The following is a 27917-nucleotide window of genomic DNA, read 5'->3' as shown; positions in this document are numbered from 1 at the left end:
CAGAGTGGAATACTTGCTTTATTCCCATGATTTTAATATCTGCTGGAAGGCTTCCCTTAGCTCTGAAACAGATTTTTGCTTGCTACAATGATGTTATTCAGGTTCACATTACAGGAATCTATGACTAACCCAGGAAGTCCTTCCAAATGACTTACACACTATGCTTCAAGTTCCTCTACACATCATATATATGGGTAAAATGGAGTGTACAACACACTTTTTTCTTAGAAGCACAGATATTCTCTCCTGCAAAAGGATTGCTTTTTTCCCTTCTTAAAGATAGGAGTAGTAGATGGACAGTTCATGTTCCAACTCAGTCATGCATGCTTGCTGCTTTTATTTGTCCTTCCATTAATTCTCAAGATTTGGCACAACAAGAGCATTATATAAAATTAAATAATTCTTACATAAGTCTGAGTGAATGCCTTTCATGAAGCACTGGGTGCTTATCATGGCTATAAGTAAAAATGAATCACTTCCTTTTTAAACAGGAGCTTTCAACCTTGTATTCTGTGTGGTTAATTGCCACAAACCAAAATAACCTTTTGAGCTCTATGAATTTTCACAGCTGCAGACTGGAGAAAAAAAAACCTCTCACCAATAAATAGAAACTTAAGAATTTCCAAAAGAAATTAATTATTCCCCACTCTAATTGCCTATTTTAGCACAAAGCCTAGCTCTTTTATGCCAGAATGTTAAATGTTCCTAACACATCTGTAGAGCCAAGAACCTGAGTATCATCTAAAGGACAGAATGAGAAAGAATAAAGGCAGAACAGCATGAATTCCACACTTTAGAACAGCATGGAGCACAGCCAACAGGTCAGGCAGTGTAGGTAATTAGCTTTTGCTAAAAGCTGCAGATTGAGTAGGATCAGGGCTCAGCAGCCCGGTAACAGAATCAGTGAGAACTCTCAATATGTCCCTATATACAGGGAATTATAGGAATGTACCTTGTGCATGCTTTTAAATGGGAATATGAATCCAGGGCTAGATTAGTATGTGGAATAGGAATTGGAAAATCAGGAACCTAGGAGGAAACTGGGAGAAAAGCTTATTTCCAGTGTCCTTAATAAAAATACTTGAGAACCAGTACTGGAAAAGGTCAGAAATTGCAGAAAAAGCACTGGGACTGTTGTAAAACTTGGTTATGCTGGAGGAGAAATTCTTTGGCCTATCATCCTTCTTCAGTCTGGGAAGATCATCTTCTGGTACAAGAGCTGTTGCAGTGTGTTACTTAGTAATGGTATATTCTGTTATTGCTGAAGTTGATGGTTTGGTCCAAATGAGATCCTCCCACTCCACGCTGTCAATCTACCCTGAATCTCCTGTCAGTCCTACCTTAGACCCACCACATGCTTTGAATTCCACTTCGGAAATCCCCTAAAATTTAACGTTTGATTAGTCCATGTGACCCAATTTCTCCCCCTACCTCCCTCATTGGATGATGATTTTGTGAACTCTGCCTTTTACCCTCCCCAGGATATTTCTGATTAGCTCATGCTTTGTACCCTCCCTTTGAACCGCCTCCCTATTTCAGCTGTTACATGCTCTCATTTTCTGTCTTTTTCCCCCAAGATTGCCCAGAACAATAAATCCTCTATTATCCCATGCAAAAGACCTCCCTCTCGTCCTTGTCTCCTCAGAGCGCAGAATGACAGCCAAAAAGCCGTAGAGCAAGTGCTCCGGTCACACCTCGGGTCATCCTGCTCCTGGGGTGTGACCCACTCCTGTCCAGGGCTGAAGTGATAGAGCCAGATAAGCTCCAGCCTATGCACTGAAGAGTGAGTTCCTTGCTTCTCTGAAAGACAAGAGCAGCCATGAAGGATCTACTGTAGGAAGACAAAATCTGTGTAGTGAAATAGTGAGTTGGCAGTAGGAAGACATGGAAATAAAAGGGAGGCTGAAGGTCAGAAAACTGCTGGCTATCATGTTCAGGAGGAAGTGGAAAAAAAATGAGGAAAGCAAAGAGAAGTATTTGATAGATATCAAATAAAGCAATCTCACTGATGAATGGTAAAGCTGGAGAGACGAACAAGGTTAAAATATTCTGCTGAAACAAATGTGGTAAGTCAATAGAGAAACTGAAATCCCTTGTTGGCAAACACAGGAATGGCGAATATTGCTTATAGTTAGCATATTAAAAGACCAGTGGATGGCAGCATATTTTTACTACCAGAATACAGGACTGTCATGCCACATGTTTTGGTTGTAGCTCATCTGGTGACTAACACATCATATGTCCCAAGAACAAATCCATGTTTGACTGGTAAGTCAGCACAAGCTGCTCTTTTGTGCTCTTTATGTACAGGTCATGTTTCTCCAAGATACTGGTGACCATTATTGTAGCTGTCTCACACTGAGTCATCTGGAAGATCAGGAGCATATTCACAAGAATAGGAGTCAGCTGCACACACTCCCTCTGTGAGTTTATAAGAATATTTTGGGAATAAAAACTCAAACTGAAGAATCATCTTAGTGCATTACTTCTGATAGTTCAGTATGGTCTCAGTCTCAGGTTTATTGTTCTGCTATGAAGCTGATGATTTCTTCTCTAAAGTTTGGAATAAAGTCTGTAAATCATAGAGAAATGTTTTGAGATATAAAATTACATATGAAGACAAAAACTGTGTACCACTTCAGGTCATTGCATAACACCCATCCAACCCAAATCTGGGGAGCATGAAGTAATTACGGGGAACACTTATTTGCAAATTAGACTTCAAAAAAAAACCCCGCATTGTTCTTGATTACCATATTTATTGACTCTAAGTGGAAAAAACCCAGCAAGTCTTAATGGATTTGACTCATTACCATACATACTGTCTATATTCCCTATTCACATAAATTTCAACTAAGAAAGAAAAATATACATTTTAAAAGAACAGTTTCCAAATTAATTTCATAAACAAACTTCCAATAAACTTCTGAAAGTTGGAAGGAAAGTTTTTCACGAGTTATAGCTCATGTTTTCTGAAGCAAAACATTTGATGTAAAGCACACCTGACATCTGACTTCATACACCTCAGAGGTTTTCTATGTAGTCTTCACTAAAGTGTACTTACTAAATGTTTCACAATATCAGAGCATGAGTTCCTCCATCAGCTTTCAAACCTGTGAATTAGGTACTCACTGTAAACAAGGCTCCTTTAAAAAGACAGTTCAAATACAAATGAAAGAGAGCATTAGTAGCCAAGTTTCTTTGGGAGATAAATTGCATTTGGTTCTAACTTCCTTAAGAAAGAGCAGCATACAAAAAGCATGGTAATCATTTCTATTATTTGAAGCTCTTCAGTTTTAAGAGCATTTGTGGAAAAAAACCTGATTATAACAAACTGAGATTTGCATAACTAACTTTGAAACAAAGCATTCTTAGTGATAAATGCATCAAGAGGTGAAATAATAATGTTAAGACAACCTACTGTTTGTCAACTTGTCAGATATGTGTGCTGAAGCTTCCTTTCTAATTACAAGATGTTTAGTACAGCACAACAGATATTTTAAAACTAATATAGATGTTGGAATGTTTCTTCAATTGTAGTGCACTTCATCTGAGAAGATTACCATGACAAAATATGAAAAGGAAAGGACAGAAAGCAATGATTTATACACGTTCTAGTTTTTCACTTAGAAATTCTTCCACACTATCTGTATTCCATTTGAGGATGCTCAGTTCTTCTGCAATGTTCCCACTGTCATCCAGCAGCTTTAGTACAGGGTCAGAACCACGCACATACTGGGGGGGAAAGAAGAGAAGTCAGTTACCTTGGTTGGGAAATGCATTCTCCATGCTAACACTGCCCCTGCTCTCAAGTGATTTAAATCAGTTCAGACTTCTGACTTACATTTAATGTCAGAGAGAGGAAAGTGGAGGAAGAAGTCAAATGAAGGGGGTGGGTGTCAGAAACATCTCTTTGTTCTCCTTGGTGTGCCACAGCAGTTAATGCATGTGCAGAGGGGCAATGCCATCGGCCTGGCTTTGAAGGAGGGTATTTACTCCAACTGTTTTAAGTTACTAAAGCTAGATGAATGATTTTTCTTACACAATCAACAACCTTTGTACCATTTTAGAAATTCTGGGACACTTTAACAGGTCAAAGTTCGACTATCAATTTCTAATGCAATCACATTCTTTCTTGCTGTGTTGTATCTGTGCCTACCATGCTTTCTTGGTAACATAATTCTTCAGTGCTTCTCCAACTCACTAAGTCCCAAAATAAGTAATGCAAATAAAAGCTTTTAACAGTATCAGAAAGCTCTGACCATTTAAGTATGGAAAGATTTCCTCAGGAGTATCCCACTGCTCAACTGAGCTAACCTAGTTGGTTTTACTTAATGAAGCCAGTGGAACCTCTATTGAGTTTTCAAAGTCTTGTGAAATAAAAAGATTCATTTGCACTTTTTTTTTTTTTTCTGGTAGTACTTGATACCAATTGTAGTCTAGACTGCTCTGATGTTCAATAAACCTACAAAGTAAAAAGAAACAGACATACAGAAGGAGAGAAAGCTTTTGAAAGAAACTGGAGGACACGGAGACATGAATGTGTGAGACAGACAGAGGAAATCTGTTTTACATAGAATCTGCTGCTGAGAAGAAAAATCACTTATTGCAGCCATGCACAGCTATGAAGTGATTCCAGATGGTGCCATTTGGGCAATAGAGATGGGAGCACAAGATGTGAGAATCAAGATGTGTATCTCAGAAGTACACTTGAAGTTCACATAGGACTTTAAGAGGAAGGTGAAGTCTTAGGTTAGATCTTGAAACCAAAGAATTGTTGGAGCTTAAGGCAGTGCAGCTTATGCAACTTTGCATATATGCAAGTTATAAGGAACACCGTTCAGTATATGCATTTGTATAATGCTGGATGTCTGAAGTATACAGAAACAAACCAGCATAATAGAACAGAGAAAAAGAAAAACCCAAGAATCACTGAATGTATGGAAATGGCAGCTCCATAAGAAAACTAGGGGAGAACAAAACAGGAGAAAAAGAAACTATGACATAAAGCTTGAGTAAATCCAAGATATCTATAAAGTAAGAACAGAATATAAACATTCCTCAGATTCTTTTCCCATCTGCTATAATTATATTTTTTCTGGGATTAAAACCAACCAAACAAGAATAAAATAAACCAAAACCTCACCACCACCAAAGAATCAGTACCAAACAGTTACTGAGCAGTAAACAAATCAACATTACTAGCAGGAACTTACAATGATTCACACTGGCAATGCAAATATCTGTCCTCTACTGAAGGATTACTTGATCAGCATATAGGGAACAATCCAAAGGACTGTCTCCACCAAACCTAGTTCTTCTTAACATCACAAACAAAAAAGTTAGGCTACTACTTACCTTGATTTGCAGTCCCCTGAAGAGTTTTGGCTTATCACTCCTGACAAAAGCTACAGTTTGGAGAAAAGAGAGAAAATCAAATTCTTCTCTACTTACATAAAATATATTTACTTTAAAATTTACTTTAAGTAGATTTGCTTTCAAATAAGTATTCCCCAAATTAATTTTTTTAATTATGCTTTAGGATATATTTAAATGTTAAAATCTTAGTACCTTCACAAAATTAATAATACTAATCTTATTACGCCAAAGGAACACCTATTTTTGTTAGCAGTCCAAACAAAAATTCTATCTGTTGGATTTTCCTTGAACACTAGTGCAACTGCGTAAGGCAGTTTATCTGCACGCACAGCTGACAGCCTTCAGCAGACTGGCCCATATGCTGCTGCTACGCAAATGTGAGGAAAAGCGTTGGAGCGATCAAAGTCTGGCTGAGGATCAGCTTTGTGAGGGAGGCTGAATGTGACACCCATCTCATCAGCACACTGCACACACGCCGCAGCTCTGCGGGGGACAGGCTGCACAGGAAGCTGTGGGGAGAGGTGTTATTCTGGTGAACAAGACGGACAATCTTGTCTTGCAGAGATCTCTGACATTATGTGTTGAATACCATCAAGAAAACAAAGCCAGGGAACAGGAAAAGAAGCTCGTATTTCCTCTTGTCTTGACACTCCTGAAGCTGTATGGGCTGTCAGGCAGCTACCTGGAGAGAAGGCCAGGTGTGAGGTGGGTTGCTGCTGCACCACTCCTCACTTGCAGCACATGCCAGCAGGTGCTAACAGCAGCACAGGCCCTGTGTCCCTACAGCACAACTCAGACCTTGCATTACCCTTAACTCTGAAAAGACAGTATGCAGTGTTTCAGGACAAAGTGTGAGCATAATCCTCTACTTCCAAGCACTTCACCCTAATGAATGACTGAGTTCTAGAAATATTTAAAATTTATTTAGAAAATAACAGTCCTTGTTCTTCCTTTTCAAAGTCAGGTTGTGCTAAAAGCTGAATTTAGTATCTATATTGACATTAAGTGGATTCAGGATGCTCCTGTAGTATCTCAGTAGCATCTCCCCAAGGATGAATCCTGTCAGTACAGACTGGCTCCTACAAGAGTGCCAGCTGCATGTTAAAGCTGCTTTTTCAAGGTTAGACAACAATGAATCTCTCACAAATTGCAGTGCATCCAGCTGGTGCATGGAGATGAGTGCAACCTCAGGACTAATGTTTCATACTGCTTGACAAAGTGTAGTGCTTTCCCAGTAATTGCAGAGCTATCCCCTGGCATCTTTATACCTATCTTTACATTACTGCGGACAGTTACCTTAACACTTTCTCAGCATGGTTATACAGAGTGGCATATATTTTCTTCTCTCTTCCACCGAGCTCCCAGAACAGGTAAAAATCATATACTCTGCTTGCTCCACCAACTACTACACAATACAAACAAGGTAAAAAAATACCAAGGGCTCATGGAGTTGCCAGATGTACCAGGCCCCTGAAGAAAATGAGAGTTGTCTTTATTCCTTCTACAGGACTATGCACTAATATTATATTGTAAGCTGTGTATAACAATTTCAAATAGCACAAAATAACCAGTACTTGCTCACATATTGCAGTTCGATTCTGATTTAAAGTCAAAGATGTATTTTCAACTTTGGTGTTTCCCATGCCCTTGTGATATGTTGTTTTGGCTGTCATCAAAAGTAATGTGTAAAAAAGCAGCAAAGACATTTCTTACTCTTTGTTAAGTCCACAGACTATTGAAGTGTTTCTGGAGGAATTTTTCCACATTTTTCTTCACCTTAAATCTAAAGCTGAAATCAGTCTCTAGGGCTTTATATGAAAAGAAGGTTGTAAGAAGTAGTCAGTACAGTGGGTAACTAATTGCAAAATGCTAAGAAAGCATAGTAAAATGGATGAAGTTTCTGAAGCAAATCCAAACTTTGGAACTTGACTAATAAAAAATAGCCTTTGGGAGGGCCCTCAAGTTACAGCACTTTAAGCTTGTAACAGGTGTGAGGATTTGACAGATAAAAGCTTACTTGGACACGAGAGGCTGTTCTCTGGCTGCAGTGTTGGACTGAACAAACTCACATAAAGTGGGAACAGCATTAGGTGGAAGAGGAAAGTATTCTATAGGCAGCATTACACCCTGCTACACTAAAAGTAGCTATTACACACTTGTATCAATGTCAAATGTCTTAATCTTCTGAAAGCTGAAGCACTACAGAACATTTTTCCTGAAATTTCCTGAACAAAATTAGTTTCTGTTATGGCATATTTATTTCTAATGCTGATCATAGTGACTTTCTGCATCACTCACTTGAGTTTGCAATGTAACAAAGAAAAACACTCAATGTACAAATAATTTGTATATTCTGAATTTTGGAAGCTGTAATGAGAAACTCAAATACTGACATGCATTAAAAACACAGATTATCCCATCAAACACTTGTTTTTTTTCTTTCCACAAAATCAGCCCTTGAGTTGAATTAGCAGCCTTTGAAATGATGAGGTTAGGAAGTCAGATGCAGCTACATTTTTAGGATATTTAGGGACACATGACTGCCTGCTTATCATGGGATATGGTGCAAATGCTCCACCTTCACATTGCTCCAACAGTTTCCCCTCTATACCCTGACATCAATATTGCTTCTTATGGTTCTATGTCTAAATGGTACTTGCACATCTACACACCATTATTTAGTAGTTTGGTGTTTAATACTAAATCTTACCCAGGCTATCTCCCCATTTTCTTTTCTCTGTAGCAACTTTAGAAATTACACACCACAGAGAAACAAACCTTTCTCTAATCTATCCATGGGTGAGCAGGAGAGGCATTTTCCATTGTGACTTGTGTAAGATGAACTCTGAGCTCGGTGCCATGACACCATGTTCTGCTGAATTAAACGCCGGACCAGAAGTCAGAGCTGCTCTCCAGACAGCTTTGCAAAATCACTTCACCTTATGCTCTGACAAACCATGAACAGTACCAAAGCACTTCTGTTGGAAGTGCTCCTGAGGTGTTCCTGAAGAGCAGAAAGGATCGCACCACAATCAACTACGGCTACAAGGCCAGAAAAGTATCAAGTGTGTAAAAGCATTCTAAAGCCTGGCCTCCATTGAACAGTGCTTTTAAAGATCTAAAAGCAGCCTCTACCTATGAACACAGTAGAATGGAGAACTCACTGCTATTGTTATAATGTCCATTTGTTTCGATACCAAACACAGAAGTGTAATAAGAAAGTGTGTGAAAACTAGTTTGTTGGAATTAAATCCCAGAGCCCTAAATGGAGACTGCAGGAATCTAAGAATCACTGTGGCCAAAAGGGCAAGTCTGTGTATATCTACACACACACCTGCACTATTCTCTGAGGTGCAGCAGGACACAGCATAAGAGAACTTCCTGACCCAATATGGACATGAAACATCTCCCCAAGCAGAACAAACAGTTGCTCTGAGTTAACCTGAATAAACAGAAAGCAAGTGTAATATTACTTCAGATAAGCTAAAGGGTAGCCTGCTTGCTTGGCTGTGAATTATTAGACACAAGCCATTTGAAAATAAGAAATTCTACTGGAGACCCAAGTTTGTGCATAACGTTGCACAGTTTTATATAATAAAGGCACAAAGGACTCGACTATACAGACTTGACCATTTTGTACCTGAAATGAACTTGAATTAAAAGTCATTTTACTAAGGCATTGCCAATTATCAAGTATTAAAGCCATGAAAAAGAAAAACCTAAACAAAAGGTAGACTAAGAGAGGGACATTTTAGGAAGACAGGAAATTCCAACATTGAATAATGCCACTAACAGCAGAGCATTGCTAAGAAAATTGGCAATACTTGCTAGAAATGTGAATACATAAATCACTGGGCAAGACAAGAGCATTAATGTCTTCCTTCAGACATTTGTTTTGGGGACAAATACATGCTCTGCAGCTCTGAAGATGGTATGAGTTTGCTTCGAAAGTTATCATGAAAGCTGAGCAAAAAGACTGAACTACAGCACACAGCAAGCACTTATTTACATTTTAATGACTATAACTCTGTACCTTTTAGGGACCTCAGTTTGGGATAAAAATTTAAATTTAAGAATTCATATGACACATCAATAACTACTATTTGTAGTCTATTAATCAAGTTACAATGCAGCTGTTCATGATTTTATAAAAAGCACCACATGCTTTCAGAAATTAATCCAAGCCAGAGCTCAAATCAAGCCTGAAGAAAAAACTTCAAAAAATCCAAAAGACAGGGTACTTTGTACAAGCAGTTGGGCAAGAGACATTTTTGAATCTGCAGGGAAGTATTGTTTTAATTAGTGTGTCATCTGCTCACAAAAGATTATGATAAAGCAATGAATGTCTCCCACTGTAATATACATATTTCTTAGCAAGAGTTTTAGTAATGCTTTTATCCGTGCAAGATTTAAGGTTAATATAATTTTCTAACTTTCTTTTGTCAGTATTTATGAATTACAGATTAAAATTACTAGGAAATGAGTGATCTTACCTAATACAATACAATCTCGTAAGAAATTACATTTTAGTAGCTAAATGAATCCCCTTAACACTTGGAGAACTTGGGTGATATGAAAGTGGTGTTTGACTCTGAAGTCAGAGGATTTAATGTAGGTGCACACTGCATGAGTCTGAGGATTAAGGACTTTGTTTCTGGAACAGATTTGCTGGGAACACAACCATTTCTTAACTAAAAGAGTCACACAAGGAAAGGTGAGAATTATTTGATTAAAAAAAAAAAAGAATGGAGAGAAATATGAAAGGAATGTTCATTGAAAAAAACAGTCTCATTTGTTTTTTTAAACAAACTGGAGAGAATGTAGGAGTCTAAACACTGATCTCCTATTTCATGCTGAAAAGAACACAGCTGCCACTGAAAAGTCAACATAAAACAAATATGCTACATTAATCACTGACCCAGCCAATTCATTATTCTATTCCAGAGCCTTAGTTTTATGGATGTCAGCCAAAAACTGTCAATGTGTTACCTGGTATATTAAGATATTGCTTTATCTATGAATCTTCTCACTTAGGTTTTAATATTGTACTTTGATGGAGTGTTTTTAAATGACAAATATTTAAGAACAGTTTTATACAGAACAGTTTCAAAATATATGTAATACAGCAATTAATTTTAGAGTACAGCATTTATAATAGGGCTATTTATTTTTAAGGGAAACTTATCAATAAGACTGTTTCAGTACTGAATTTAAAAGAGACATACAGAAATATGGTCTGTTACCAGACTTACCACAAGAAACTGTATCTGAAATACCTAATAGACATGCTTGGCCATATTCACAAAAGCCAAATTTAGTACTTTGGTGTGACACTACAAACAATAACATCCAGTTCAAGACTGAGATAATCTTGCTGAAGACCAGACTTTTCCATCCTCTTGCTGAGGACTAGATTTTTGTCACCACTTCTCACTCCTCTGCCTTCCTAGTATGTACAGATATATTCCATATGTAACGATTCTCACATCTCAGGCACACAGGTGTATTAAGCAACTGTTTATAGCTGAATATACAGCTTATATAACCAGTAATTTTGAAAGAAACTTTAATAGTGAAGGACTGAGCAACCCACAGCTTCTTCCAACTGTGTAACTCTTACAAACCTTTTTATTAATTCAACTGATTTCAATCTTTAACTATTTAAATGTGAATCTCACAAGAAAAAAAATCCAACCGCAACAAAAAAAACCAACAGAACAACACTGTTCATTCTTTAGCCAAATAAAACAATCCAGACAGTCTGAGAAACATCAATGTCTGTGGGACTAAGCCAAGTGACAAAACAATTTACACAGGTACTTAAAGGTCAAGACTTCACAGTTACATACGTTACACTAATCCATGTAATTCTAATATACACACAATCTGCAATTAACAATGCCATTCTCTGTATATTCTGAGAAGAAAAACCAAACACATCTAAAGAAACTCTTAACAAAACCCTCACAGAAGCTATGAAAAAGGATTGAGTTATTTGTAATGAGACATTGTCAGTGACAGTCTGCACAGTTCAATGAAGCCTACAAAGACAATGCTTCAAAACCATCAGCATGACCTTGAGCCAACCTTACGTCCATAGCAAATGTCCAAGTGAAAAGCTGAAATAAAAACACTTCTTGAAAGTAAATGTCTTAAGATGGAGACATTAAATACTGTTTCTGTTAAAAGTTAAAATAAAGGAGAAAATCTGAGTATTCTGAGGTTAATACTAGTGTGAAGACAAATACCAGCTGAAAGAATATAGTCTACTGCTTTTAAAAAATTCTAAGTATGCTTCTAATACATATCCCATTTTCCAACCTCTTGTAATACCCTAGCTGTAAATTTGTTTAAGATAAATTTGTTTTAGATTGAGTGGCTGCACAAATTGGTGATGAAAACACAAAAGAGAAATTTAAGTGCACTACTCAGTCCTTTTTCAATTCTTAATGTACAAAATACTGTCAAAATCAAAACTGGGTCAAAACAGAGATCCTTCTTAAAAAACAATGAAATGTATCCAGCCACTTCAAGAAGTAAGCCATATGATTAATGGAATGTAAATATTTGAGGAGGTTTAGATAACCAAGAATTGAAATAAACAAAAAAACCTAGTCACAATTTTCAAGTTTTCCCTTTTGCACCATTCCAAGTCTTTGGAACATGTTTCAAAGTGTGCACACAGCAAGAATTGAGGGACATTCCCTTCAAGGACCTACACCTGAAGATAACTGAGGACACAATGCAGGCTGGAGTCAGGCTAACAGGTTAAACTTTTCCTTCAAACCTATGGCTCAAATGAGCACTTAACTGTTACAAATCCAGAATCATAAAGCAGCTGAGTGAATGGGCAACACCAGTTGGGAACATTTTTATGTTTGCTAAATTTGAATGGTCACGGAGATAATATGGACTCCTGCACTAATGAAGTTAATCTCCTCACACCCCTCAAGTAGGACAAGTCATTTAAAGAATTCTCATTTTGACATTTTTGTACAGAGGAAAAGAGAAAAGAGCTTTGGTCTGGCCTTGCAATCATTCAATTCAACTGCGTGGGCAGAGGTGGCAGGAAAAGATATAATGCAGTACAACTTATGTAAATTGTAACATGTTTTAAAACCTTATCTTTTTCCACAACCAGCCTTCAAACAGGGAGGTATTAATACTTCCCACAGTAGATGGAAACATGCTGTTTTTGCAGTTTTAAATTCTAAAGCTAAATTAGTACTTACGTCCAGCTATGTCCCAAGTACAGTATTAGAAAGTACGGTATTAGGGTCCTCATTGTAGGAAAAAACCCCAAAATAACCATACTACTGCTATCCTAAGCTCTTCCCTAATTTATAAGAAAAGTCCAGTTTGAAATTCTCACAGGTTCTTTTCTAGCAACTTCCTACCACCAGACACTGATGGTACTGATTTTCCTCTTACACTACTGTATTCCATTCCTGTTAGTTGACTGTCATTATCCACTGATAAAACAATTACATGGCAGGATCTGTGAAAATAAAATTGTTCCATAAGTGCACAATATAATTTCATCTATCAATTACTGGAGACCAGTTCTATGAGTCTCAGATCAATGTAACTTTACTGATATAATATACTGAATTTATGGCTACTTGTAATGTACTTAAGAGTACCTTTTGTCATTCAGCTGTGACAGTATTTCATATTCGAAGGAATATGAGCGGCTTTACTTACCCTGGACTTGAGGGAACCTTCCCAATTTTCATCCACATACTTCTAGGACAGCTCCTGCATAAAGCTGTAATAATAAACAGAAGGTTAATGGCAAAAGTAATCTAAATGACTGGTTTATTTATAATGTGTTATCTGTTGAAGTATTTTTCTCTGAGGAGACAATATGCCACACTGTTGATGCTAATTACAAGTAAGATCCTAGACAGAATCACAGTTCTAAACCTGTCTCTGATTATGCAACAACTGACTGTTCACATAAGATACATGATAATTTTCATTCATTACAGTAAAAATGTAAAAACAAAAAAAAAAGATCATTTGAGATATACTGTTGGTGTAAGTAAAATTTCATTTAAAAAAATGCAACTGGACATGTTACAATGGGAATTACAGGTTATTAACAGGGAAAACTATTTCTTCCTTCCCAAAGTTATTAATCATTAATCATTTAATCTCATTAAATGAAATTTTAGTTGCCACTTTAAACTTAACATGGACAGTGAAATACTTATAATAAAGATAATACAGGGACTTTAAATTTCCCTTCTGGGCTATTGGTTGACTTTAATTCATTGTGTTTACAGAAAGAAGTCAGATCACATTAACAGGCCTTAGGTGAAGTAATATGTACAGGCTGGGCTAACTTTGATACTTGCCAATCACTTCTGTCAGCTATGCAAAATACTCAGATTCAGTCTTAAAATATAAGTTAATTTCAATTTTATAAATTATCTAAATTTAAAAACCATTCACCTAATTATCTTGCATACTGTCATATTTTTAGGTTATTTTGTGATTCTTTCTGCAAGATGCAAATGATTCTATAGTTTGGTGAATCTTAAATTAACAACAGATTTTCCAGCTACAAAAATAGAACTTCATACTCCAAAGCTAGGCATTTTAATGTTACACATAGCATATATACTATATATATAATACTGCATACCGAATCACACCCTTCTAAGCCTTAAACCCCACTGCTTATAGATAAGCAAACTGAATTAGCTTAATTTAAAAATTTGTAATTTAATTCATTACCTTTTACAGACAATTTAAATCTCTGCATTCATTTTCTTTTAGACAGTGTTCTCATAACAAATGTGCAAGTCTAAGTATAGAAAAATATAACCTCACTGAAATTACCTAAATTCATGTTTCACTTAAAATATGAACCGCAAATTAATTAAAACTAACCTTCATGAACCACGCTGAAAAAGCAAACCACACATGATATGACAGAAATCTCAAACACAATTTTATTAACATTCCGTCACCTATTGTATGGAGGCATTATGGACAGCCAGAAATACAAGTTCATTTCTAAATATCCAAATTCTGATTCGGGGCCAACTCAGTATTTGCTTAAATGCTATGAATTAGAACGTAAGAAATACTCTAATCACTTGCAGGGAAATTTCAACTTCTCTCTTGGCATAACAAATCAGTAATCATTACCTTCACGGGAAACTGAAAAGAGAATGTTACACTGCATTATCTGTTCAGAACAGCATCTCAGAAATTTGTCTAACTACAGATACATTTTCAACTAAACATTGTATTTAAGATAAAAACCTAAGATTTGACTGTTAAAACCCAGAAATACTATGAAACAATACTCAAGAGATCATAAACACCAGACTTCCAAGAAGCTTTTTCACCACTCAAATCAAGGTTTTAATTTAAAAAGGCAGTGGTAAACAACTCAGATACTAGCTTGAATAATTAAAATTCCTCTGGAATTAAAACATTAAGTAATTACGAAGATGGAAGAAAAAGGACACATGGAAACATGGAGGGGTTCATAAACCTCACCTTTTCTCTTTGTGGTTAGAAAAAAATATTTAACAGTTCTATCAGCAATTCTAGATTTAGATATTTCTCTGCACACTCACTAATCCACTGAACATTTATACTGATTTCTCTGATACGGACAGTTATTTATCTGCAGTTTTCTATCAAGGCAGTATAAAGACGTAGACAAAGGAATAAATAGTCTTCTATCTAGTTAATTAGCTATTTTATGTATGTCTATCATAAGATAAGCACACGCAAATTTAGGACAACGGTAAAATGAAGCATTTTTCAATACTTATTACTGCAAATTATTCTTAGTCTTTTCCTTCCAAACAAGAATTTTTATGGAACAAAATCACTGTAGGAATCTAAAATATGTAAGACATTTTGTAACAACTCACTACTCCCACTTTGTAACTCCTGGCCAGTATCTGATAGAAATTTAACAAAGAAAACAGCTCAATCATTGATGTCTAAATTTTGAGCTTATAATTATGCCATAATTGAAACCCAACTGTTCTGGTACAAAAAGGTTTAGATTCATGCTGGGACAAACAGCTGCTTTCTTGATGGCTAGACCAGAAAAAAAGAAGAATCAACTGGCTTCATTTATAACTCTAAACAAAGGTATCTTTTGCAAAAATCCCAGGTTTATTTGCATCACTTAGCCTACCACAAAAGCCTAGCTGTTAATATCTACCATGTCATTGTGTCCAGAGCAGATGTTCTCCAAATTTCCTTGTGAAGGCAGTCACTGTGTTCAAGTATTAACAAGAATGACATGTATCACTCAGCATGGAGGCACACAAACATTTCGAGTCAGTTCATTACACAATGCTTAACTCATGAGTCAGTTCATTTTAAAGTAATGCTTCACTTGTTTTAGTGCTCAGAAACTGAGTTTAGTACTAGAAGCAATGAAATAAAGGCTTTCTAAGTATTTCTGGTGTCCATGTTAACATCCAAAACAAGTGCCAATTCATGTAAGCATCTAAAAAAAAAACTTAGCTTTTTTTACAACATTCTAAGAGCATATTTTCTAAGGTTACATTGACAATATCTGAACTTTTGCCTCATCCTTTCCAAAGCATCAACTTGAGTTCAGTTTTATTCTAAAGTTTTTGGAAAGCACCTGAAACCCTAGTGACAGCTCATACTGATGCAATCAGGACAGCCTATTCACAAGTGAGAAGAGACAAACCACATTATTGGTCATGTCTGCTTTAATTATGAATGAGAATGCTAATTATAGCAGAACAACACCTTTTTGCAGAAGAATTGTGCTAATTAAAAATATGCATTGTAAAAATAAGGAGCTTTAACTTACATGAATGAAAACATTTCACCTGCTACTAGAGAGAGAAATGACACAATTTCTGCAACACAATTCCAGCAGTACTTCATTTATACATTGATATGGTATTGTTACCAGTTACTCATGGTGAAAACTCCAGAAGAAAAATGACATTCCTGCTACATAACCATAAATGTTTACAACCAAACAGGAATCCAGACCAAACTGAACTGCAAAGTGGTATTGAACAGAGATTGCTCCTTGATCATAATAAAATTATGTTAGCTCAAAGGTGACAAAAAAGTTTAATAACATACAGCAAGTTATATCTAATTTTACTTCTATGACACTTAAGCTTTGCATGCTGCTTTCTTCTAACTGTTGACTCAGGGTGAGCCTGCCTGACACAGGTTACAAAGTGTCAGTCAGGCTGGATTTGTACAGCTGTTTGTAATCAGCTGACAGTACCAGCATGTCTTAAAACGTGAAATTAAACAGTTAAGGCAGAGCCACAAAAGGGTCAAAAGCTACTTCATGGTACCTGGATTCCCTCCAATATGTGTGAACTGTCCTCTCCTAATATCAAACATTTTTTAAAAAATAGCCAGGTTCTGAGAACAAGCAGAAAAGCAAACTTAGGACAACAGCTAAACATCTAGAATTTTCACTTGCCTCAGGTACAAGATTATCTTCTGTTAAACATTTAGTAACAACTCTTTTTCTAAGGTAAACAATGTTCTTATAAAATTCACTGCCAGTTTAATTTCATATTATGATATAAGCAGGTCTGCAGAAGACAGCTCCTCATCTCTTAAAGACTTAAAAAAATTTCAGGAAAAACATGGAAGTAATTATTCTTAATAGCTAGTTCCTTGGTATATGCAAAATGGTACTGAAAAATAGGGTGAATTATCTCTTTTATGAAAGCATGCAACTTAATTTTTACTGTATTCCATCCACACACAGAGAAATTAAAACAGGTTAACTAATATTTGTTCTTCTGAGAAATTTACAGCCAAAAGAGATTTTGTTTAAAGTTTCTTTAGTTTTTTTTCTAAACTCTTCTAACTAGCAGTTCATTTGTGACTTTTACCAGAAAATTCGTATTCTAAACTAGAAAACTTTAAAATAATAAACAATGCAATACAAACTATGAAATACTTTCTATGGGAGAGAATGCCCTTATATGGATAGCTTAAGGTTTCCAAAATCACTCTTTTCTTTCCTTATCCTGGAGGCAGAACATGAGTAAGAATCTGTGGCTTAACAGGGAGCAGTCAGAAAAGCCTCACTGCCAGGAACATTATGAATTACTGCTCTGTAATACAGAAAGCCAAAAAAGTCATTGCTACACACACACATCATTCTGAACTGATGTCATCAGTAAATTTAGCAACAAAGCAACTTCTACCACTGACAGCTCATTATCCTGTGAAGGGAGATGCCTAACTCTAATAAGAGTGTGGAAACAGAGTCTAACAGTCAAAAGCCAGTTATGTGAATCAGCACTACTCCTGTGATTAGCGATATGTATTACCAGCAAATCGCTCTGAACAAAGCTGAGCAGGATCTAAGCTCTCATTTATTTGTGTGGAAGGAAATTCCAACTGAGTATAAGGCTGAAAAAAAGTCACAATCATGGGCTTTAAGCACTGAAATAATTTATTAAGGAAGACTGTATAAGCTGCATTCTTGGAGATCCTCATTTGAGGTCTGCTTTGAGTAGGAAACTCAAAGGAGACTTTTTATTCTGTACATACAAAATATAATTGTGCATTACTATTACATTCTTCAGTATACAGGAAATGTATCATCCATCACTATTTTTGTTGCTGAACGATACCCTCCTTGCAGGCTTCTCTAAACATTTCTGCTGTTTAAATCCAATATCACCAAAAAGTTCCAAACCAACTTCTGCTCCTGGCAGCCTATTTTTATTAACTTTGGTCTCTGCAATGTTTGGTGTGAGTTCATGTAAGCAAGAGTTCTGGCCAAGGGTGAGAAAGAAAATGGAGAAGCTGAGCAACCACCAGCTTCAGACCTCTGGAGCTGTCGCTTGTATTAGGTGGTATGAATATCCAGTGTGAGTGGAGGTGGAGAGCAGAGTGGAATAGAGAAGGGTGACAGAGAAGGGGTTCCTATGTACAGGCTCTCACTTGGACATAGTCAGAATTACGCAAACGAAAGAATACACATAGGAAGTCAACAGGTCAAGTTTCAATTCTGGTCTATACTATCTGATTCTATATAAGCACCTACTTACCTCTAGAAGTAGAATCACTGAACATCTGCTTTATTCTCCAGTCCATGCTTTTGTTAAAAAATAAAACATCTTGGAAAGATGCTTTCAAAAGAAAACAGTGAGAACAGATTTTATGAGATATTTATTTGACCTTGTGTGCTTCTTAAATTTTGAGACTTTTACTTTTTGAAGTTTCACTTGTAGAGTCAAATGCCAGTACTTTATCTAGATGGTCAGCATTAATTAGCTAAAGCTATTCCATTGACCAGCACAGAAGCACATCAACAACTGAAACTCACATTTAGGAAATTCACATTTGTAGTTTTCCTAATCTATTTTTTCTTCACTGATAAGATCAGATAGAGCTCTTCCATGGGTAAGGCTTACCCTATTACAGACAGATAATATATTTTATCTTGGTTTATCTGACAGAGATGAACACTTGGTGAATCTGAGCCAAACAAAAGGCAGTAAATTTCTGTCTTAGGCATCGACTAGTTTGCTGCACCTTCCTTATCTAGGACTACTTCTTGTCAACATTAATTTTCATTGCCAATAACATCATGTACAGAGGGAAGGGAAAGAGTGTACATGGAAAAGTTCTTGAGAAGGACATCCATTGCAGCACACTTGTAGTACAAGGAATGGTTGTGAATAATATTTTGAAGGAATAGTACTGGTAAGAGACTTTCTCAATTAGAGAGAACAGCATCACCTCAGTTCCCCTAACTTCCCTATTAATATAGCCCATAAAATCATTCCTGTATGAACTGTATGGGACATTTAGTTAAAAGCAAACTTTGAAAGGACACCATATGACATATTAGTCTTAATTAGAAAGTCCTGATTATTTACCTGAATGTTAAATAAAATATGCTGTCATTGAATCACACTATTTTTGAAGTCACACTTGCTAGAAAACCAATGAGTTTATACCATTTTTGTGTAACACATTAGATATAAGGAATACATATAGGTAAAAAAATAATTTGATTTTCTACAAGTATCCAAGAGACTTTACAGGACACATCAAAAGACAGAAAAAGATGTGGGCTTTGAGAAACAGCTAGAAGAAGTAAACTAAAATTCTAATTAATTTCTGTAAGCATTGATATGACTTACTTTACATTTCTGAGATGTAAGTGAATTCTAAGTAGTTCTCTGTTTTTAACCATTGAGTTGAAAAGTGGAAGCTCCAATGAGAGTGGAACTATTCATGTTAAGAGCCTCTGGCAGAACAAGAAAGCAGTCAACAGCAATTTGAGTGTAGCACTTTAATTAGTGTAATGAAAAGAAAAAAACAAACCTGAAAAATGAATGTAAATTGGGTCACACAGGAGTAGCCTGAAGCATTAAAAGCACTTCAAGTTATTCTACTTCCAGCAATAATTGTGAATTTTGTAAATTCTTTTTTCAGTTTTAAAAAGTAAGTCTGAACAAGAATGTCACCTCATTCTGCCTTGTAATTTATAAGAGCACATTTAAGAATTCTACACATGTAAAAGGGTGGAGTTTTAAAAAAGCTTTCAATTTGATTCGTTGGTTTTTAATAGAAGAAGCACCTAGTCATTGTATCTGGTGTCATGTTTTCTAAGTCACCAAGCCCTTTACATTACAATATGACAAATACTTGACAGTAGAAATTTAAAATGCTAAAGTTCAACACATATTAGTGAGCAAAATATATTTTTCAAAGCTCCATTTAGCTATATTGATAACTGTTCTGGGTTGTAGCAACCCTGCATAGTGCAACTGTGAAATTTAATGTATTGCAAATTTTATCACAGAGTTGATTTTTAAAATCAATTTGGATTTTGACACAGATACATTGCTGAGATAAATATAAGATTATGATAAACAATTAATGGAATATGCTTATAGCTATGTCTGAAATGATCACACAGCCTAAGCGAAGCTGCAGATGGAGTGCAGCTATTTTCAGCTACTGCAAAATATGGACAATCTCTCCTGCTACTACAATTTCACGCACAGTTAGCTTCACCTCCATTTCATCCTTCTATGTTTTACACACCAGCAGTACTCTGCATCTGACAGACTGAGGCTTAAAACTTGCAGCTGTCTAAAGCAATACTGTTTAAGCTGGCTTCTGAATTAGTCTGAGACGGCATACAAAATCTCTAGAGGAAGAGAAAATAACCAAAACATTTTTTCATTTAACCCACAGTCCAATTATGAAGTAATTAAAATATTTCACTGAACAGGTGTCAGCAGAAGTTCAGAGCAAGACAAATTTTATGTAACATGAATATCTCACAGCTATTTTCCACAATGTCAATTCACAAACTACTGGACCAATAACAAGAGCAGGATTAATAAATACACTTCTTTCAAGGCTATATAACAGTTCAAATCTGTAAACATCTCATTTGAGGCTGTACTGATACTATGCAGCATGAAATATTTTGAGGCCTGAGGGTATTTCACAGATCATTTGTGGAAAGCAGCAATTATGTAAAAATTCTCAGATAGATGTGCTATTACCTTTAATTTTAAATTCTCGTTTAGAACTCGGGCACAAGTCATGCAATAAACTAACTCTTGCTTTCCCCATTTCTAGTATTTGCCATGTAATTGCAAAGAGAGTAAAATTAAAATCCTGAAGCATGTCCTGGAACTCCAGTAGCTGGCAAGTCTGTTTGTAGCACAGACAACCAACATGCTCTGCCACCTCCTGGGAAGCAATACCTGCTCAGGCAACGAGTGAGCTACCTCACGTACTGGGACTGTGGTTCAGAGAAGAATGATTCTTGTACTTGGAGGATGTTCAAGTATGGAGTCACAGCTTTAGCAAAATCCAGAGCACCACAGCTCTGGAGCTCAGCAACATGCCAGGCTGCTAATCAGAAAGTCAAACATCTTACATTGAGACGCAGGTTTTCAGAGTAAGATGAAAAATTCTACACGCAAAAAGGTAGGAAAAAAAGAAACCTTTAAGAACTTTCAACATTCATTCACTCTTTAATATCAAATTTTCATTTGAAAGAAGATTTCTGTGGTAACAGGGAAAAAACAAATCAACAAGGAAAAGGAAAAATTATAGCAAAAGGCAGAATTCAGTTTCCATAGCCTGCATACCTAGCATGAAAATTCTTGTTTAGCAAGAAGCTACTAAAAATTTTATTGTAATTTTTTATGTTATAGTAAAATCTCAAGCTCAATTACAGATATGTGTTACAATCAGCACTATATTAAAACATAAGTCAATTCAAATTTGATGACTCTGAATACAATCTTTCAAGATAATATTAACTGTCTCTAAATACTAATCTTCCACTGGCTAGTCTTCAAGAGAAGTCACTGAGTATGAGTTTAAAAAAAAAAAAAAAAAGTAAAACCTCCAATCAATCACAAAATCTGAAATATATATTTCTAAGCAGTAGTAACAGTATAAAAATTTTTCACTTTCTGATACAGCACTCATAAGAAAATTAGAAATGATGCTATAATAAACCATATAATCATAATGTTAGAACAATCCAGTATTTCTATTAATGTACACAATACGGAAAGCCTGCATTCAAACTCAGATATATAAATGTAAGAAAATACCATCATAATTGCTCCTATAATTTAAGCTGATGCTCACCGTATTAGCTCCAAATCTCATTTGGACATTTGTATTACATTTCTTCAGAAATGTCACAGAAATAAAAAAAGATAAATTAATAATCAAAATCTACATTGTTCACATTTACCACAAAGCCCAAGCAGAAAATGAAACTGGGTAAACCAACACAAATAGATTAAAAAAACCTAACAACTTACATCATACAATTTCTTGCTTCCTGTGAATATACAAGGAAATCTGGTCTACACTGAAGGAATTTGTCAAAAAACTTTAAGACCCTGTCCAGCTCTGTGCTATTTATTTTACTACATTGATCATAAAATAAAGACGTTTTCAGATTAATAATATTTACAGTGTAAAGTCCTGACCACAAAATGGCATTTCCTTATTCTTACACAGAAAGTGTAATTATCCACACAATGAAATCTATGTCTGATTCAGGAAATTCAGAAGAGTATCTATTAATATGTGTTATTTGATCCAACTTTTATTAATGCAATGTTTACAGTACAAACTAAGTTACATCCTTAAGTATGTTACTGATAAATTGTTAAAATTGTTAAGACGTTTTTCTCAGAGGTTACATTGACAGAAATGCACTGTAACTCCTCTAGCTTATTTTCTCATCAAATGACAACAGAAATTGTCCTGCTCCATAAGTTCTTGTGCTACATCTTGTGCACAGAGGCAAAACTCTAAGAATATTCCCTGAGCAAATTAAAGCATCTTCTCCTTACACAAGGACAGGAAGCCTTGCTGCTGCTGCCAGCACAACTGTTACTGAGCATGCTGGAGACCCTTTCTATTCTGCCACTCCCTGATAGTACATTTCATTAAGACCTTATTTTGAAACTTCAAGTTTTGTTTATGCATATGTATAGATATGTACATATTTATATATATATATATACATTTAAAAGAACTGAAGCTTTCCCCAAAACAAACTTTCCTTTATAAGGTTTCTATATCTAGCAAAGAAAAAGCCTTACATATCAAGTCCTATAAGGACTGCATTGAAATACTACTTCATTAATACATAAAATTTACAACTTAAAGTTTGTCAGTATTAGGAAACTACTAATTATTAATTCTCTGCCAATCTCAAACATATGCTTCTTGATACTTAATATATTGTACCTAGAACTGTAATTACTGGTTTTACTAAAATTGAAAGGCAGACTTTCCTTTTTAAATATTAGGCTGAATTTAATTGACAGAAAAAACCTGCTAGATTTCCGCATTAATTTCATTATGTCACTTATTTCATTACCTCCTAGCCACTAAAAATAATTTCAGCACTTCTCATCCTTGAAACCTCTACTATTTTGGTGATTGATATGTCTTCACTATATTCTTGAACTTTTAAATTACCACATATTAGAAAATGCGTATTCTTTTCAAGAACTCTAAAAATTCTTCATTGATAACATGCCTTAAGGAACAGATATTTATTTACCGCAGATAAAAGAAAGGTTTTGCCTTAAACTGATTAAAGCACAGTATGAGCTCTGAGAGAGACCATTCCCAAAATATCCAGCTGTTGTCACTGCTGCAGGATGGAGGTGAGCAGTCCTGCTCCTATCAGGTTTGTGCCACACCAGGAACTGACCTGAAGGCTGCACCAGCCTTTTGTTGCCCAGGACTAAACTGAGCTATCCTGGCCCTTATGCTACAGGTCAGTGACCAAGCAGGAGCTGCCATCAAGCACCACTCTCCTCATCCTCTTCTTCTGCCCTCTTCCAATCCCATGTATCTTCCTTTTAAAAGAAGCTGGATATAGTTCCCACCTCTGGTCACATCACACCAGAGAAGGGCTGCCAAAGAACTAAAGATTCCCCTGTTGGTACAGGGACATTGTTTTACAGCAGTATGGCAACCCTGCATATCTAGATCCTGTATATTGGGCTATGAATAAATGCTGCATGTTCCTCTCGAAATGATAATTCAGATTCTCATATATTTTTTTTAATGAAAAGTTTCATAAACATGACATGTTAAATTATTCCACAAGGAATTTGGTCCAAAACTCACCTTTCTAGTTTCCAGCTGAGCTTCTTCTTGGCAGCACTCCCTGCAGAACGGATCCAACTGATTCAGACTGAACTGCCCAAGAAGGTTGCAGGAACTGCACAGCAAGTTACTGGAGAAGCCCAGCTCCCTGCAAGCTTCGGATGACAGCTGTGCTCCATAAACACTTACCTGAAAGTCAACACAATGTTACACTTTAGTATCTTTTTTTTTTTTTTAAAGATGACTTTAAATGCTATAAAGATTAGAAAGAACAAGTAAGTCTCTTGTGACTGCTTTACAGTAATGCCCAAATAGTCTGCCCAGGGGTTCAAAACACCACCCTGTTGAGAAAAAGGATCTTAAACTAACAGAGAATTTGAGACACTCATAATATGTACATTTCAAAGTATCAGACCTGCCAAAATTAATTTAGATACGCTTCTGATACCCTACTGCTTTCCTATTGCTAACTTCAAGTTAAGAAGAAAACCCGAAGGTAATGACTCAACTTAAATGCACATGTTTACAGCTTTTCAAAGCCTCTTCTCTGTAAAGAATTTCAGTAAGTTTCAGATCACTAAAAACACTCATGGAAAGTAATGTAACAGCTAAGCTCAGGAAAAACACAACCAGAAAGTGATGAAATTAACCAAACTGCTCAACAAGACATACAGGTAGGATTTTAATTTCATGTTAGCATTAATGTTACAGGAAAATGGCATATACTGTAAGTGGAAGTGCAGACAAAAACCTGCAATTCTGATTTATCAGTAATACTTTATTACAGGCAATTCAATTACATGGCTTCTGTGTAAAACACCAGTTCTGCTTTTTATGGGCAGCACAACCAATGACAACATTTACATGTTACTTGGGGTTTATTCTCATAGAATCACTAAGGTTGGGAAAGACCTCTAAGATCATTACTGAGTCCAATCATTAACCCAGCACCACAGTGTTCAGCCACAAACCCTGTCCCAAGTGCCACATCCATATGTCTTTTGAACACTTCCAGTGATTCCACCACTTTCCTGGGCAGCCCATTCCAGTCCCTGACCACCTTTTCAGTGAATTATTCCTAATATCCTACCTAAACTTTCTCTTGTGCAACCTGAGGCATGCTTTTCTCATCCCATCACATGCTACCTAGGACAAGAGGCCAACCCCCACCAGGCTACACCCTCCTTTCCAGGCAGTTGTAGAGGCTGGTAAGTTCCCTCTGATCCTCCTTTCTTCCAGACTGAGCTCCCCCAGCTGCTCCTCACAGAACCTGCGCTCCAGACCCTTCCCCAGCTCCACTGTCCTTCTCTGGGCTCACTCCAGCCCCTCAATGTCTTTCTTGTAGCAAATTCCCACTTTTCTACATATGTATTTCTCACACCTTAGCTTTAAACCTTCCCTCCTAGCTGCCTGCTTTGGAGGGGAAAAAGTGAGAGAGGGAATTAAGAATGGAGAGAAAGAAGGCAGCTTTCCCAAATGCTTTTCAGTCTGGGTAAAAGACCCCAGGCAAAACTTACTACATCCAAAGCACCAACATTACAATCAGCACCACTGTGTTCTGAGGCAAGTGACAAGGCACCAGCAAACTCAACTGGATGATAACAGCCAAGAATCAGAAGAATTATACTGGGCCAAACAGAAAAGTACAGAAGAAAAAGTAAGTTTGTCATTCAGCAGAACAGACTTCTCTTCACATTCACATGCCATTTAATCCATGCAGCACAGCCAAGTAAGACAGAGGCAAGCCCCATTTCTTCTGCTGAAGTGGCCAACCTACTGCTGAAGGAAATAGATGCCCCTTATGTGACAGTTAAAAATATTATGGATTGAGAATTAGTAGAAAATATATTAGGTGCCTCATTACTCTATTTCCAGATACAGATATGCTAAAAAAATAAGAGTTAAAGCATGAACAGAGAAGTATAATACACAAAAAAAAGGTATTCTGAAATCACTATTCTGTCTGCCAGAAAGCTATTTTTCTTCTTCCTCCAGGACACTGTATAACAGGTAAGTAAAAATGAAACCCTGTTCTACTGGAATAATTTATCCTTTTTTTTAGGATTTTTACTAAGGTATTTATTTTTCAAAGTATTTAGTATCTATCTTTCTCAAGTATTTCTTTTTTCTGAGTGATACTGGCAATAAGAAATACAACAATGACACAGTTTAAAAAAAAATAAAATAAAAAATAAAATAATAATATATAATAAATATAAATAATAAATAAATAAATAATAAAAAGCCCTTAAGGAGCATTCCAAACACAGCTGAAGCTACATTTTAATTACTGCTCACTTATTAAATTAACGATGGTAGTAACTAAAACAATTTTCTTGCATCTTGCTGCTTGCCATCCACCCCTTTGATGGCAAAAAAGATTTACTGTCATCTTTTAAATCTGTTCCCCTCGGAGCAATAACAGGGCTACTGGCATTGGCACTTTGCTTCCAGCAGCCTCTCTCCTCACACCTTTGCCCAACAGACCCCTAAATAATCTGCGAAAGTAAGGTCAATACTCTCCTGAGAATGTTTTTTGGGTTGTGTCTATGTGAGAAAACCAACCAAAACACTAACAGTGTATGAAAGCAAGTAAAGGCTCCATCACATGACAATTCCTCACTCAAGTAGTTTTGGTTACATAGCAAGCTCAAAAAAACTTGAGAGTAAAACCACAGAGCGGTGTAGAAAAAAAAGAAATAGAGGTCTCTCTATTTTTAATATTTTTATTTAATATCTCTAATATTTTTACTCTATTTTTAGTATCTTAACTAAATATGATTATTTTCCTGAAACAATAAATACTCTAAACGTCGTAAATGTCTCTGACTGGGACTGGAAAAACCCTTCACACTTCAGAAAGTAAATTTCCATCAGAACAAGATGATTTCAGACACTTAGCAAGTGATGCACCTCAATTCATCAGTATTTTCTTCTTCAAAGTTTTGGCTCCAAGTACGCGTTACACTGTTGCTTTGCTTTCATACACAAAAAAAATTACCGAATTAAAAAAAAAAAGGCAGCGCCAATACAAACTGTTTTAGAAACAAGACAGAAGCAGAGACCAGTCTCCGACATGGAAAGCAAGAGGCGGCCACGGCCGCAGGAGAGGGAGGAGGCGTCCGCGCTTCCCGCACCGGGACACGTCTCACGCCGCCTCCCCCGCCCTCACACCCGCCCTTTCTCTGAGGAACTGCGGCCGCGCCAGCCGCGAACGCGCCGGATCCGGCTCTCACCGCCTGCAGCCCCAGGAGCCAGCAGAGCCAGCGCCGCCCCAGCGCCCCCAGCTCGGCCGCCGCCGCCATCTTGGTGCCGGAACGCCCCTGCCAGCGCCGCGGGGGCCGCGCAAGGACCTCTCCCACCGCGGGTGACCGACATACCGCCTGATGCGGGAGAGGTAGCCTTGCTCCCAGCCCCGGCACCACGAGCTAACCCAGAATATCTTCTGGAATTCTTGAGCAAAGATATTTTTGTTTGTTCCGAGCGGCGCTTTGCAGCGAGGCCGGAGGAACTGCCGTTCCTCAACGCTGATCGGGCATTGCGAAAGCAACCCCGAATAAAGCCCTTTCCCCTTTCTTGGGAACGGCTGCCAACCGGCGCATCGGCCCCAGCCCGATGACTGACAGCCGCTCCGACCAATAGTATTGTACTTTCCCCACGGGCAGTGGTGGCTGTGCCCAACGAGGTTGGGCGGATGGGCGGGACTTCAATCAGCGCCTTCCAATCTGGAAGGGACGCATGTAGGCGGGACATCGCCCCGCTCCGGCGGCTCAGAGCGGCGGGGGAGGCGGAGCGATTCCCGCACCGGGCCAATCGGACTGCGCGAGAGGCGGGGTCACGGCAGCACCGCCCAATGGCGGGGCCGCGAGGCGGGGCCCGCCGCGGGGCCCGGCGGCAGTGGGGGC

The 27917-nt window shown here is 37.1% G+C and overlaps 1 protein-coding gene across 2 annotated transcripts; it reads right to left on the bottom strand.

Moving 5' to 3' along the window:
* Window positions 1–27867, bottom strand: SELENOF (selenoprotein F). 2 transcript variants are annotated; one of them, XR_015273668.1, is made up of 5 exons: window positions 27393–27829; window positions 24034–24201; window positions 13084–13147; window positions 5359–5408; window positions 1–3735 (listed from the first exon to the last, which is right to left on the bottom strand). XR_015273668.1 is itself a non-coding variant. In XM_023932133.2 (5 exons), the coding sequence occupies exons 1-5, from the start codon at window positions 27315–27317 to the stop codon at window positions 3604–3606; spliced, it is 483 nt and encodes a 160-aa protein (XP_023787901.1). In that variant the 5' UTR covers window positions 27318–27867; the 3' UTR covers window positions 2740–3603. The 2 variants fall into 2 exon arrangements, 1 of the variants encoding a protein (XP_023787901.1); XM_023932133.2 differs by having other exon boundaries at window positions 2740–3735; window positions 27249–27867.
* Window positions 27868–27917: the final 50 nt, after the last annotated feature.

Source organism: Cyanistes caeruleus, chromosome 9 (assembly GCF_971803275.1).
Source record: "Cyanistes caeruleus chromosome 9, bCyaCae1.hap1.1, whole genome shotgun sequence".
NCBI lineage: Eukaryota > Metazoa > Chordata > Aves > Passeriformes > Paridae > Cyanistes > Cyanistes caeruleus.
Note: the sequence above shows the minus strand (reverse complement) of the source record. Positions and strands in the feature narration are given on the sequence as shown.